The sequence below is a fragment of the Tenrec ecaudatus genome, chromosome 12, assembly GCF_050624435.1.
Source record: "Tenrec ecaudatus isolate mTenEca1 chromosome 12, mTenEca1.hap1, whole genome shotgun sequence".
NCBI lineage: Eukaryota > Metazoa > Chordata > Mammalia > Afrosoricida > Tenrecidae > Tenrec > Tenrec ecaudatus.
The window spans coordinates 114,625,690-114,639,666 of record NC_134541.1 but is presented as its reverse complement, the minus strand read 5'-3'; the positions used below and the strand labels follow the sequence as shown (position 1 = coordinate 114,639,666).

The window sequence follows — 13,977 nt, the reverse complement described above, 5'->3', positions numbered from 1 at the left end:
TCTCTCTAGAGCAAACAGTTCCGATTAGAAGTCATCTCATGGAATTAGGCCTAACAGCAGCAAAGTTTGCTCGAAAGCGGGGCAATGTGTCACTTGCAACCAGGCTGCTGGCACAGTGCAGTGAGGTTCAGCTGGGAAAGACCACCACTGCTCAGGACTTGGTCCAGCATTTTAAAAAACTATCAACTCAAGGCCAAGTGGATGAAAAGTGGGGGCCTGAACTCGATATTGAAAAAACCAAATTGCTGTATACAGCAGGTTAGTAAAAGGAATTATGGTTAGTCCATGACAATACTAAGAATTATAGACACAAGTGTTTCTTTCTGGTTGTGAAGCAAGGCGGAAGCAAAAAAGGCTGTTCGTGGAATCCTGAATAAGCAACCATTAAAACTACCTTATAACTCGGTGCTTTTTTAAAGGAAGTATTTTTGTTTTAATGTATCAGAGTAAGAAATGGCTCCAGATATTTTTTTATTGTTGTGGACTAAAAGGTCAGTCCTTTGCTTGTAAGGGCCCTAAGAGCTGGTTGTTTGGTTTTATGTAGGTCAGTCAACACACGCCATGGAAATGTTGAGCTCCTGTGCCGTATCTTTCTGCAAGGCTGCCAAAGCTGAGTACGCAGTTGCTAAGTCAATTCTAACGCTGGCTAAGTGGATCCAGACGGAATGGAAAGAGATTTCCGGGCAGCTGAAACAGGTTTACAGAGCTCAACAACAACAGAACTTCACAGGACTTTCTACTTTGTCTAAAAACATACTCACCTTAATAGAACTGCCCTCCGTTAATACAGTGGAAGAAGAGTATCCTCGGATTGAGAGTGAATCTACAGGTTAGGTTCTTTTTATTAGCTTGAATATATTAATTCGAAAAGCCCTCTTTTAAAATGTAGTATGCTGTGCTGGCTGAAATGTAGGTAGCATAATTGTTGACTACAAAGACTATTTGTGACAACCTAGTATATTGTACAGTCTGGAGGGTCTGGTCGCAATGTCTGGTAAGTATTGGACTGCTAACTGCAAGGTCAGTGGTTCTGGCCACTCTTGTACAGATTTACAGCCTTGGCAACCCTGAAGCAGAGTCACTGACTGTGAATCGACTTGATGACAGTTGGTGGGAAGTCACTAAACTACACTTCCTCTGTATCTGTCTGAGCGGTGGGCGGGTGGACTTTAAGGAACTCCTCCCCCAGGCCACGTGCAGGATGCTCTGATGATTCTGGGAACTAAAGGATCTTTTCACGGGGAGGTGAACGTTCAGGTCAGACCAGAAGCAGTTACAAAGATAGACCATGGCGGGCTGCTCCCTGGAGCACAGCAACTCCAGGCAGATTCAAGTTCGGCGTCCTGACACGCCTGCTGGCGCCTACAGCTCTGCACCAAAGGCATACAGCCACTGAAGAGCATTGCCCATAGCAGTTTCTTTGTCAGTCTCTCATCCGTAGCCCTGATGCGAGTTGGTTTTCACTGATAGTGATAGCTGCTTTTATGTTTCTGTTGTCTGAGAGTTCCTAGCTGTAGAATCGGTGGTTCTCTACTACTACCTGTAATATAGAAAACATAAATTGCTATCAGTACAAGTGAGGAGAAAAAGTACTTGAATACTTTTCATTCGTAAAACATCTCTTTACTACTGGGATGCCTTGTGTACCCATGCAATTTATTTATATATTGTTATGCCCAATGCATTTTATGTTTAATTAATTTATTAGTTTTAGCAGACCCAAAATGTTAAGATTTTATTTACAAAACTTCTTTGTTATACAGAAAGTGAAAATGTGTTTACAATCTCAGTGTAACTGGCAGTCACGAATATTTCAGACTCTGCTCACAGGCTACAGGAGAGTCTTACATGGAAATCTAACAGCGTGTACAATGTTGCTAGGGCGAAGTCCTCAGGTTTGGTGGTGGATTTCCAAGTGGGACTAAAGAGAAGAATGTGGAATTTCACAGGCACCATTCTTTGGCTCTTTGAGGGAGTGCCCGTGCATGTTAAAAGCTGGCAGACAGGGCAGTTACTGTACTTGATGAAATCTCCTGGGCATTTCGTGCCCTATTTTTTGAAGATTGGGATATAATTCACCTTTTTACTAGAGCATGAAAAATACCTTTATGTGACACCTAGGATTTTAATTACCCATCTCTTATAAAATAATTTTAACGTGTACTATTAAAAGCCACTGCTGTCAAGTCCAACTCATTGCAACCCTTTATAGGATCTGAGAGACTATCAATGCAGGGAAGTTGGCAGCCTCAGCTTTCTGCTGTTTTTTTAAGGATCTGTCTTGAGATCATTGTAAATGTTTTTTTTGGGGGGAAGATGTGTGTTTGGTGATCTAACTTTAATTTAAAAGGTTAGTGATTAATTTCAGCTCTTAGGAAGTATAATTCACATTTATACCTTGACAAAACCTTGCACTGTAGTGTCCTGACGTGTTGTTTTCAAGTAGTGTAAGTCTACCGTGCTAATAGATTCGGGCTGTCAACCCTGCTGAGAGCTTTCCTTTGTTCTCCTCCCTCGTGACAGTGCACATCGGCGTCGGGGAGCCAGACTTCATTTTGGGACAGTTATATCACCTCTCTTCAATTCAGGCACCTGAAGTAGCCAAATCCTGGGCTGCCTTGGCTAGTTGGGCTTATAGATGGGGCAGAAAAGTGGTTGACAATGCCAGGTATGTATGTGGAAATGTGTGATTTATATGAAACCACTACAAAATAGAGAAAATGTCTGGTGATAGGGTAAAATTTTTGTAGTCCAGGTATTGATGATTCGTTTTCTTTTACAGTCAGGGAGAAGGTGTCCGTCTGCTGCCTAGAGAAAAATCAGAAGTTCAGAAACTGCTTCCAGACACTGTAACTGAGGAAGAAAAAGAGAAAATATACGGTATCCTTGGACAGGCTGTGTGTCGACCAGCAGGGATTCAGGCAAGGAACATACGATCAAGTGTTTGAGAAAAATGGTGTCAGAGTCAAGAGTTCCGATGTGATTTTTGAGGAAATTGATCACTTATTCTTACTTAAATGTTGAATTGGATTTAGCAGTTGTGTGAGGAAAAGAAATTTAAGGTGAAAATTTGCCACATATAATGGTTTTCTTTAAAAAAAAAAAAAAACCTCTGCAACTCCTTGAGAAATGAGTTCATTTCCCTATGGTCTTGGATCAGAAGTGAAGTTCTTCATCCCAGTTTAGCTAGAAGTTAGAACCCCCTTGAGAGCTTTCCATGGTCATCGTATGCTTGTGCCTCGTCCTGGGAAAGAGATGGGGCTCTGTCCTCCCGTAAAGAGGTGCCGTCTCCGCAGCCCACAGGGGCTGGCCCACCCTGTGCTGGAGGGTTGCTATGAGTCAGCACTGACTCGAGGGTGTTGCATTTGGTTTTGAGTGACACAGCCAGGTCTGAGACATGTTGGGTGGGGCCTACGTGGCACATATGTGTGCTTATACTTCCTACACCACACTCACTGCCAGTCAAGTTGATTTCCACTCAAAGACAGGTAGAAGTGCCCCTGTGGTGTCTGAGACCGCACTTGTTGAAAGGCACAGGAAGCCACGTCTTTCTCCGGTGGCTGGTGGACTCACTCTGCTGACCTGGGTGGTTAGCATCCTAACTGGTAACCACTGTTGCCACCAGGGTTCCTGTTTATATCTACTAGTTGGTTTCACAGTGAGGTGGACAACCCAAGGGATAGGTCATCTGTAGGACTTACCCCTCAAAGTTACATACAATTTTGAGGACTGTAACTACTGAGGCTGCAATTCTAATCTTCAGAGCCATGGGTTTCCCTTGTCAGGGTAAATATATTTACTCCATAGCCCACGGCATATGCACTGCCCGCCACAGGTGCTCAGTACCCAACAGAGCCAGTGAGACCTGCAGTCGTTTGGTGCTTCAGACTTGACCAGATAATGGTTCATTTCCCACTGGTACAACATTGCAAAGTTAGGGCCTTTAAAATACAGAGAGAAACAAACTTCTGATATTCTCCATTGCCTTCATTAGTGAAGATATGAATGTCATAAAGAAAAGCGTGTTGACATCAAAATAACATATAACATTAACTGTGAGATGACTTGGTATTTCGTAATTGAGAATGCCTTCTTGTAATGAAACCAATGGGTACCTTTCATTTTCTGTTAAAAAACTTTCATGTCCACATTTCCTTCAGGATGAAGACATAACTCTTCAAATAACAGAAAGTGAAGACAATGAGGAAGATGATATGGTTGATGTTATCTGGCGCCAGCTAATCTCCAGCTGCCCGTGGCTCTCCGACCTGGAGGAGAGCGCCAGCGAAGGCGTTATTCAAGTGTGGAGAAAAGTTGTGGACCGGATCTTCAGTCTGTACAAGCTGTCTTGTAGCGCCTATTTCACTTTCCTCAAACTCAATGCCGGTCAGGTCGGTAGCACATTGTTCTAGATTTAAAACTTTGGTGGGTGGGGGATTTCTTTCAGTGTTCTGAGTAGTGTTTTCCTATTTCATTTCAAAGATTCCTTTAGACGAAGATGACCCGAGGCTACATTTAAGCAGCAGAGCAGAGCAGAGCACTGACGATGCGATTGTGATGGCCACGTTGCGCTTGCTGCGCTTGCTCGTTAAGCATGCTGGCGAACTGAGGCAGTACCTGGAGCGTGGCTTGGAAACAACTCCGACTGCTCCATGGCGAGGTAAGCATCTCAGTATTTCAGGAGAGACTCTTTCTGGATGGGGTACACAAGCAAAAGTCACAGGCCTCTAGAAGCGATTTGGTATTTGAGGGTGCTGGGGAATAGCCAGCCTTGGTTCATCGGATGGGTGCCCTAGATGGCATGTCAAGTAAGACTTTCCCTTCCACTTGTCAGAAGGGTGAGCGGTCAAGCAGGCACCAGCTTTTGACGTTAAAAAATGAATTTGGGGAAAGAGTACTGAAAATAATAAGGCATCCTCTGTAAAAATCATCTGTTTGCTTTCATTTACAACAACCCTTCCCAGAAAACACAGTTCTCTAGAACAGGCCTCAAACTGTTTAAACGGGGCTAGCTCACTGTTCCTCAGATCCGTTGGAGGACCCGACTATAGTTTAAACTATGAACAAATCCCTATGCACACTGCACATATCTTATTTTGAAGTAAAAAAAACAAACGGCAAAAACACCCGGCGGGCCGCGGTTTGAGGATGCCTGCTCTAGAGTGTTTTTTCTGTGCTCCAGCTGTGAACCTCAACCACGTTTGTTGTTGCAGGGAAAGATGTAAGGACCTGAGATCGTAAGCTGATACTGACCCGCAATGAGTTTTACCCTTTGTGCCCACTGTTGATGAGTTTTTAGTATTTCAAGCCCCTTTCTTTCTTCTCATCCCGAAGGGATTATTCCACAGCTTTTCTCCCGCTTAAACCACCCTGAAGTGTATGTACGCCAGAGTATTTGCAACCTCCTCTGCCGAGTGGCCCAGGATTCTCCGCATCTCATACTGTATCCCGCTATCGTGGGCACCATATCTCTTAGCAGTGAATCCCAGGCTTCAGGTACGGGATTTGAAAATACTCATCTGTGAATTACAAATTATCTTAGAAATGGCTTTTGCTGGGTAAATTATTTTTGTGCTTTCTGTCACTTGTACTGTTTTCATGAATAATGATTGCCCTTTATTGAAGGAGTAGCTGCTGTGTGCTCGGGACTCAGGTGTGTGTCTTATTCAACTGTAGTTCCTACAGTAACCCACGAAGGTTTTCGTAAATCTTGGAGTACTTTTGGAATCCCCCCACCCCCTTCCATACAAGAGCCTTCAGAAGGAAGGTGGCAAAATGGAATTACATGGGCTTTTTTGAAATGCTCCCTGTGTGTGTGGGTCAGGCTTCTGGACTCCCACTGGGAGAACATGTTTGTTACACACACAGCATCTTCTGCACATTTATCTTACATCAACTAACATAAGATCACTCTCCTTGTTAAAAGACAACATATTCACAATGTTTGATCAGTTGGATGTACAGAGCGCATGGTAGAGTACCAAGGGACTTCGAAGAGTTGACAAGAAAAGTCCTTTGTCCAAGAACTTCCTGAAGTCCCCTTGTGTACCCATACATTTTATTCGCTGACAGAGAAGGGAACTCAGGGAAGGCCTGAGTGCGTAGTTTGTGTCTCTAACTCATCGTATGCATAGGAAGACACGCCACGTGTGCGGCATTCTGCCATTTCATTTCAGGAAATAAGTTCTCATCTGCCATTCCCACTTTACTTGGCAATATCCAAGGAGAAGAACTGCTGGTATCCGAATGTGAAGGGGGGAGCCCTCCCGCCTCTCAAGATAGCAACAAGGATGAGCCTAAAAGTGGGCTGGACGAGGACCAAGCCATGATGCAGGATTGCTACAGCAAGATAGTGGATAAACTCTCCTCGGCAAACCCCACCATGGTGTCACAGGTACAGCGAGCCGACACACCACCTGCCTGTCTTTTTAACGTGCGTTAGTGGACTTCCCTTTCCCACAGGAGAGAGAAGTGGCTGAGGCTGCGGCTGCTTACGTACAAATGAACACCTCCTGGGATGTGATTGCTGGGTGTGCAGGCTTAGGGTCATGGCTTCATGGCCGATCTCAGTGAGCTGGCAAGAAAGTGTGTGGAGTGCTTGTGTTTTACCCCCTAAGGCATTCCACAGTGCCTGGATCAAAAAATCTTACAGGTGCAGTAGTTGGTTTCTGTTCACCTGGAAGGAAAGCCAGGAGGAGAGTCAGGAATAGAGAGGGAGGAGCAACAGGAACTTTGGGGGAAGGGAGACAACAGTCAATGTAAGATATGAAATATGACAATTTATAATTTATCAAGGGGTCACGGGGGTGGGAGGGGTGAAAGAGGGAAGAAAGAGGAGCTGTTGGTTAAGAGACACCAAGGGCTCAAATAGAAAGTAATGTTTAGAAAACCTGTTTAGGCAGCATATGTACAAATATGCTTGACACAGTTGATGTGTGGAATGTTACAAGAGCCCCCAATGAAACGCTTTAAGAAAGGAATAGGGAGAGACTAGAATGTGCGGCTAACTGCCTCCTTGGCCAGAAGGCCTCCGCTGCCTTTACTGACTCCATAGAAGAATTCCAGTAAAAAGGAAACATAGAACAAAATTTCAAATTGGTTTTCTGGAGCCATGGAGGCTTAGTGAAGCCATGAAACGGTTTTCCTGAGATAACCTTTAACTAAAACTACCCCTGAAGTCTTAAAGCCAAATAATAGTTGAGCTAGTACAAGGGTGTGCCTTGACCTTTATGTTCTTCGAAGGCAGTGGCTCTCAGCCTTCCTCATGCCGCCACCCTTTCATACAGTTCCTCATGTGGTGACCCCCCCAGCCATAAAGTTATTTTCATTCCTACTTCATCACTGTAATTTTGTTACAGTTCTGTTTTCTGATGGTCTTCGGTGACCCCTATGAAAGGATCGCTTGACCCCCAAAGGGGTCACGGCCCATAGGTTGAGAACCACTGTGCTAAGAGCTGTTTCTGTGGGATCAAATTCACAAGTGGTCCGAGGATGAGATGGGAAGCTTACTGGACAGTGTGTTCACGTTCAGGAGGGAAGAACAGCACAGGAAGGAGGGTGAGAATGATGGCACAACCGGAAGAACGTAGTCATTATCACTGGATTGCACATGTAGAAACTGGAAGTGCTGTATGTTTTATTGTACACAGTCTTGACAATAACAAAATAAGTAAAGTTTAAAGGGGAAAAAGCATTTGAGGAACTAAACTTTGTAATAATTGGTATTGGCTTTACAAACCTGAATTGTTAAAAACTTCCGTTTCAAGGCTTTGTATTCCCATTCTGACCACAAGTGCGCGCACTTAGCTTGTGCTCCCAGCCAGTGAAGCGCTGGCTGGGGGAGCTGCAGCTGAGCCCGTGGGCTGTGCCCTGTGTGCAGGTGCAGATGCTGGTGGCTGAGCTGCGCCGGGTCACCGTTCTCTGGGATGAGCTCTGGTTGGGGGTCCTCCTGCAGCAGCACATGTACGTCCTGAGACGAATTCAGCAGCTCGAGGATGAGGTGAAGAGGGTGCAGAACAACAACACCTTACGCAAGTACGTTCTCCCCACCTTCAACCAGAGAGTGGCACCTGCCTGCTCTGTTACTGCACCGCGTCAGTCAGGTGCTCTGCAGACATGTGGCTGCTTGACTTAGCCCCACTCTTTGGTGCTGTTGACTTACATTTATACTGGGCACTGAAATGTAAAAGTCTTTAATGTGTGATAAGCTTCTGACTTAAAGTGTCTTCCCGACCAGAGAAGAGAAAATGGCAATCATGCGGGAGAAGCACACAGCTCTGATGAAGCCCATTGTGTTTGCTCTGGAGCACGTACGGAGTATCACAGCAGCCCCTGCCGAAACGCCCCATGAAAAGTGGTTTCAGGACAACTATGGCGATGCCATCGAAAACGCCCTGGAGAAGCTGAAGACGCCGTCCAACCCGGCAAAGCCAGGAAGTAGCTGGATTCCATTCAAAGAGGTACGGAAACAACTCATGAGAGCTGCCAACAGAGAACGTTGCCTGTGAGATACAGGATTTAATTAAGTGGATTAGACACATGATAAGAATAGGTTGTTTTGGGTTTTTTAAAAAAAAGAATTGGTTATAAAAGTCACTCCCAACCAGTTGGCTACAAGGAATACAGGGCAAGGTGTTCCTTCATTTTGAGGATGAGGGACACGGGGGTGAGCAAGTGAATGGTAGGGACTGTCTGCAGGAAGTGATCGATTAATCCAGCAGGTCAAAGATGAGTGTTTATGCTATTCCTTTAAAAGATTAAGAAATGTAGTCTTATGTCAGTATAGTTTTTCTTTCGAAGAAGGGACAGTATTTAGTATTTCCAGCAAACAAAATGCATATAATAAAGGTCAATTTTTACAAATGTTTACATAAGCTGCAGGTGATTAATGTATTTAAGGTTTTGGAAAACTCTATCTTTTATGTTTCGGTACCTATAATTCTATATTCCCCTTGGTTGGTTGGTTGATTGGTTTTGCCTGTTCATAATAACACCATTTATTAGGAGACCCTATTTATTTACCTTAAAGCATTCTCACTCTTCCTTACTTAGTCACTTGTCTCTTAGATTGCTCAAGCTGAGTTCCTTAGTGAACGTAGTCGTGAGCAGACTATTAGGAGACGCATGTAGAGCCTAAGTACACGGCAAGCTTTAACACTCGCGTGTGCGTGCTCCTCAGCTCAGGAACTAGCCGGAAGCACTGGAGGAAGAAACTATCAGGAGGAAGGAGTGGGTTGTGTGTGGTTCGGTCCCAGTGTCAATCTCAGTTTCTTGCTGCTGTGCCTTCCTCGCAGCAAATGAACTACGACATCCAGAGGAGGAACCCTTTTTTAAAAAAAAATCATTTTATTGGGGCTCATACAACTCTTACCGCAATCCATACATCCATCCATCGTGTCAAGCACATTTGTGCATATGTTGGCATCGTTTTCAAATACTTGAGCGCTTGGTATCAGCTCATTTCCCCCCCACCTTCCCACCCTCCCTTGATGACGAATACTTTTAAAGCCTTGGGGCTGGGTCGGTATATAATCCTAAAGAAAAGGTGTTAAAGTTATGTGCATTCTAAATAAGTTTTTAATTTATAAGGAACAGCGGCATTCCAGCCTTTTAGAAGCCGTGTCCTTCCCTAATCAGACTGTGTCCTCACCCACTGGTGTGAAGCTCACCAGCCACTTTTCCTAGATGCATTCTAAAGGACAGTTACTTGATTTCTGCTGTTGCTTAACTGCCTATAGATGAGACAGTGTGTGTGTTTGCCTACCACCTACATAGTTTTGGGAACAACATTATTATACTTTTAATGGTTCTCACACTTTTATGTGAAGCTGGAAGTACTCCAGTCTGTCCAATCTCCTGTCATTGGATATTTGAGATGTTACCAGATGTTCATTTTAGGAACAAAACTTGGTGCAGATTGCCTGAAAAATTTTCACATGAAATAGGAGTCCAGAATCTATTGAATCGAGAGTAGATTGCATTGTTTCATCTGAAAGAAAATCTAAATCCACTCAGTAGAGCTAAGAGTAGATTGAGCCTCATTTTTTTCTTGTAACTTGAAGTTAATGGTTTTTAAGGCCCTTCCTAGGGGGATTTTGTTCACATGGCAGGTGGACACCTGGCTGTAGCTTTTGCCCTATTGCAAGGATGGAATTTATTGGGACACGGTTTGGGCGTAGCTTAACCGTGGCGTGATCACAGCAGTGATGTCCTCCCTCGCGCTGTGATTTCACTGCTTATTTGGATGGAGAAGAAGGAGGGGTGGTCTTAAACAGAAAAGCCCCTAGAGTGTAGCAGCATAATGCTGCTTCCCCATTTCCCTGAAAACCCAAATGTGTGGCATGAGAATGGAGGAGCTAGAATGATAGCTAGTGTTGGGTCTCCAGTTTGCTTTTCTGCCAGGTTGAACATGGAACAAAATAAGTGTTCTAAAGATGATGTAACCTGCTTTTCCCATCCTGAAACACAGATCATGCTGAGCTTGCAACAGAGAGCGCAGAAACGTGCAAGTTACATCTTGCGCCTTGAAGAAATCAGTCCGTGGTTGGCTGCCATGACTAACACGGAAATTGCTCTTCCTGGAGAAGTCTCGGCCAGGGACACTGTCACGATCCATAGTGTGGGTGGAACCATCACCATCTTACCAACAAAAACCAAGCCAAAGAAACTTCTCTTTTTAGGCTCAGATGGGAAAAGCTACCCTTATCTTTTCAAAGGTAGGCTCTAAAGCATCCCGTGACCTTCCGACCCATTCGCCTCGCCACTGATGCTGTGTGTGTGCACCTGGGAGAACCCAGGGAGCCTGATTTTGAATAGTTGGCAGCACAACTTCCCATTCGTCCTCTCCGTTTGCCTGTGAGCTTGTAGATGCAGAACAATGGAAGTTACACCGGACAACTGGTCTCTGTTATTGCTGCTTTCAGGACACACCAAAGTGTCGTCCCACCCCCAGCCTATCCTGCCCCACGTATCGTGGTCACCTACTCTAGCTGCTTTGATTTTGTTTTCATAGGACTGGAGGATTTACATCTAGATGAGAGAATAATGCAGTTTCTATCCATTGTGAATACCATGTTTGCTACGATTAATCGTCAGGAAACACCTCGTTTCCACGCTCGACATTATTCTGTAACACCACTAGGAACTCGATCAGGATTAATCCAGTGGGTGGATGGAGCCACACCCTTATTTGGCCTGTACAAACGATGGCAACAACGGGAAGCTGCCCTACAGGCACAAAAGGTTTGTGAAATTTGAGTGTGTATATATATATTTGAATGTTTTTAAACATATTCTCATGTAAACTGTTTCTTGGCGTCCTACTTTTTATTTGTTCATTCATTCATTTTTTTTTAAATCAATTTATTGGGAGCTCTTATACCTCTATAACATTTCATATAGCAATTGATACTTTAATTGTGTCGAGCATATATATGCATATGTTGCCATCAAAATTTTCTAAACATTTACTTTATTGGCTTTCTACTTTTAAACATGTATTTAGGGGTTAAAGAAATAACAATCTTGGCATATCTTGGAAAGGGTTTCTGAGTCACATTTTGTTAGAAATATTTCAAGAGACAGAAATGATAGCATCTTGCTAAACTTACTCTAGATGAATACAGGAGGGTGAATGTTAATTAAACAGTAACTTGGTGTTTCATATTTTATTGGGTTTTTCCAGGGCCTTTTAAATCAAATCTGGAAATGCGAGAGCTTGAATTTAGAGTTCATAGCACAGTATGCACGTGCGAAATGCAGGCTGTGATCTAGACTCGTGCTGGTCTCTAGTACTGACATCCTATCACTGAAGAGAACAGAATGTTCTCTAAAGCTGGTGCGGTGACCTGCAGATAGGTCTCCGTTATTGCAGTTTAATCTAGAACTTGTTTTGTCAGCCATCTGAGAGCTTTAATATATGCTCGGAACCGTGTTAAGCATACAAAGGTAAGCTTTGTTTCGTCTCAGCCTCTGCATTCACACGTGGCCTCAGGTAATCCTAATAGGGTAGGTATCTGAGGGGTCACATTTTCAAAGTAGACTTAGGGATTGGATTGTGTACTTAAATTTTATGTTATCTATCCACACACAAAATAAGAAGTGTTATGTAACTTTGGGGGTTGAATTTTTACTTGAACTTCAAATTTTTATAGTAGGTCAGTTTTTTTCTCATCAAATAATAGCACTTAATTAAAAGACATTATAAGAAAGTGACGGTCACAAGAGCTGGCTACTTGATGGTTGGAACGTAGCTCGATTGATAAAGTATACTACTGAAAATTTCTGTTTTTAAAAATATGCTTTTAATGAGAAGTAATCTCTTCCCTTATTTAAATAAATTTTACCTTCTTTTAAAATATCTTTTAAAGGCCCAAGATTCTTACCAAACTCCTCAGAATCCTGGACTTGTACCCCGTCCAAGTGAACTGTATTATAGTAAAATTGGCCCAGCTTTGAAAGCCGTTGGACTCAGTCTGGATGTGTCCCGTCGAGATTGGCCTCTTCACGTGATGAAGGCAGTGCTGGAGGAGCTCATGGAGGTCACACCCCCAAATCTCCTTGCTAAAGAGCTTTGGTCCTCTTGCACAACGCCTGACGAATGGTGGAGAGTTACCCAGGTAACCACTGTGCTTTGGACTCCATTGCTGCATACCCCCTCTGTGTCTGAAAGCGGGGTAGGTAGGCTGAGTCCAGAGCACGACATTGTGCTGGATGATGTGTGCGGCCGTTTGGTGTGGAGCCTGCTGGGTCACGAGTAGAAGCCCTGGGGCAGCTTCTCTGTTTCTTATTTTTGTAATAAAGGAGCTTGGGGCTTGGTCATTTCAGAGCCTTAAATCCATGGTAGGAGGGACTTTGCCAAGATGTTTAGCTGGACCCCTTCCTTTTTCAGTCTTATGCACGATCCACCGCGGTCATGTCTATGGTTGGATATATCATTGGCCTTGGGGACAGACATCTGGATAATGTTCTCATAGACATGACAACTGGAGAAGTCGTACACATAGATTACAATGTATGCTTTGAGAAAGGTAAGAGCTAAGTGGAGTTTTGCATTTATATGCAGGTCAAATCTTTCTATCAAAGTGCAAAATAAAAATGAAATAATGGTTTATCTTTTCAAGGTAAAAGCCTTAGAGTTCCTGAGAAAGTGCCTTTCCGAATGACACAGAACATTGAAACGGCACTGGGTGTGACCGGAGTAGAAGGTGTCTTTAGGCTGTCCTGTGAGCAGGTATGCTGTTTGCACTACTCTTCTTAAAAACTAATCTTTTTTTTTTTTTTTTACATTTCTTAAAAACTAATCTTAATGAGGAAACTTAAAGGCACAACTGGTTTTCAATTCTTCTTAAAACAGGTTCTGCACATTATGCGGCGTGGCAGAGAGACTCTGCTGACGCTTCTAGAGGCATTTGTGTATGACCCCCTGGTGGATTGGACCGCTGGAGGCGAGGCAGGGTTCGCTGGTGCTGTCTATGGTGGAGGTGGCCAACAGGCTGAGAGCAAGCAGAGCAAGAGGGAGATGGAGCGAGAGATCACCCGCAGCCTCTTCTCTTCAAGAGTGGCTGAGATTAAGGTGAAGCTGCCGGTGGTGCATTCAAGTAAAACCCACTGCTCTCAAGTTGATTCCAACTCATAGCCACCCTTTAGGTTCCTTAGGGATTCTGAGCCTGCATCTTTATGGGAGCAGCTAGCCTCGTCTCTCTTCTGAGCTGCAGTTGACAGGCTCGAACTGCTTATCTGTACGTCTGCTGCCCAACACTAAGCCCACAGTGCTCCCAGGGCTCCTATTCAAGTAAACCCAGGCAGGAAAAAGTGGGGTGGCTCTCTAGAGTGACACATTTTCCCTGGGTTGTAAGGCATAAAACTGAAAGGGCAATGGAGCACGCAGATTCTGTGTGTGGTCTTTTCAGTGTAGCACGCTCCTGTACGACCAGGTGTGTACACACACTCCGAGAAGGTGTGCTGAGGATATGAGAA

At 44.1% G+C, this 13,977-nt stretch overlaps 1 protein-coding gene across 3 annotated transcripts in view; it reads left to right on the top strand.

Annotated features, from left to right (window-relative positions):
* Positions 1-13,977, top strand: part of SMG1 (SMG1 nonsense mediated mRNA decay associated PI3K related kinase) — a 112,968-nt gene that overhangs the window by 76,611 nt on the left and 22,380 nt on the right. For all 3 annotated transcript variants that reach the window (XM_075564559.1, XM_075564558.1, XM_075564560.1), the window contains 16 exons: positions 10-258; positions 545-829; positions 2,524-2,668; positions 2,783-2,921; positions 4,161-4,391; positions 4,483-4,660; positions 5,335-5,496; positions 6,177-6,394; positions 7,880-8,034; positions 8,237-8,459; positions 10,469-10,715; positions 11,012-11,241; positions 12,369-12,617; positions 12,890-13,028; positions 13,122-13,231; positions 13,355-13,573. In XM_075564559.1, coding sequence (XP_075420674.1) covers positions 10-258; positions 545-829; positions 2,524-2,668; positions 2,783-2,921; positions 4,161-4,391; positions 4,483-4,660; positions 5,335-5,496; positions 6,177-6,394; positions 7,880-8,034; positions 8,237-8,459; positions 10,469-10,715; positions 11,012-11,241; positions 12,369-12,617; positions 12,890-13,028; positions 13,122-13,231; positions 13,355-13,573 — 3,179 coding nt within the window. The remainder of the gene's footprint in view (positions 1-9; positions 259-544; positions 830-2,523; positions 2,669-2,782; positions 2,922-4,160; positions 4,392-4,482; positions 4,661-5,334; positions 5,497-6,176; positions 6,395-7,879; positions 8,035-8,236; positions 8,460-10,468; positions 10,716-11,011; positions 11,242-12,368; positions 12,618-12,889; positions 13,029-13,121; positions 13,232-13,354; positions 13,574-13,977) is intronic.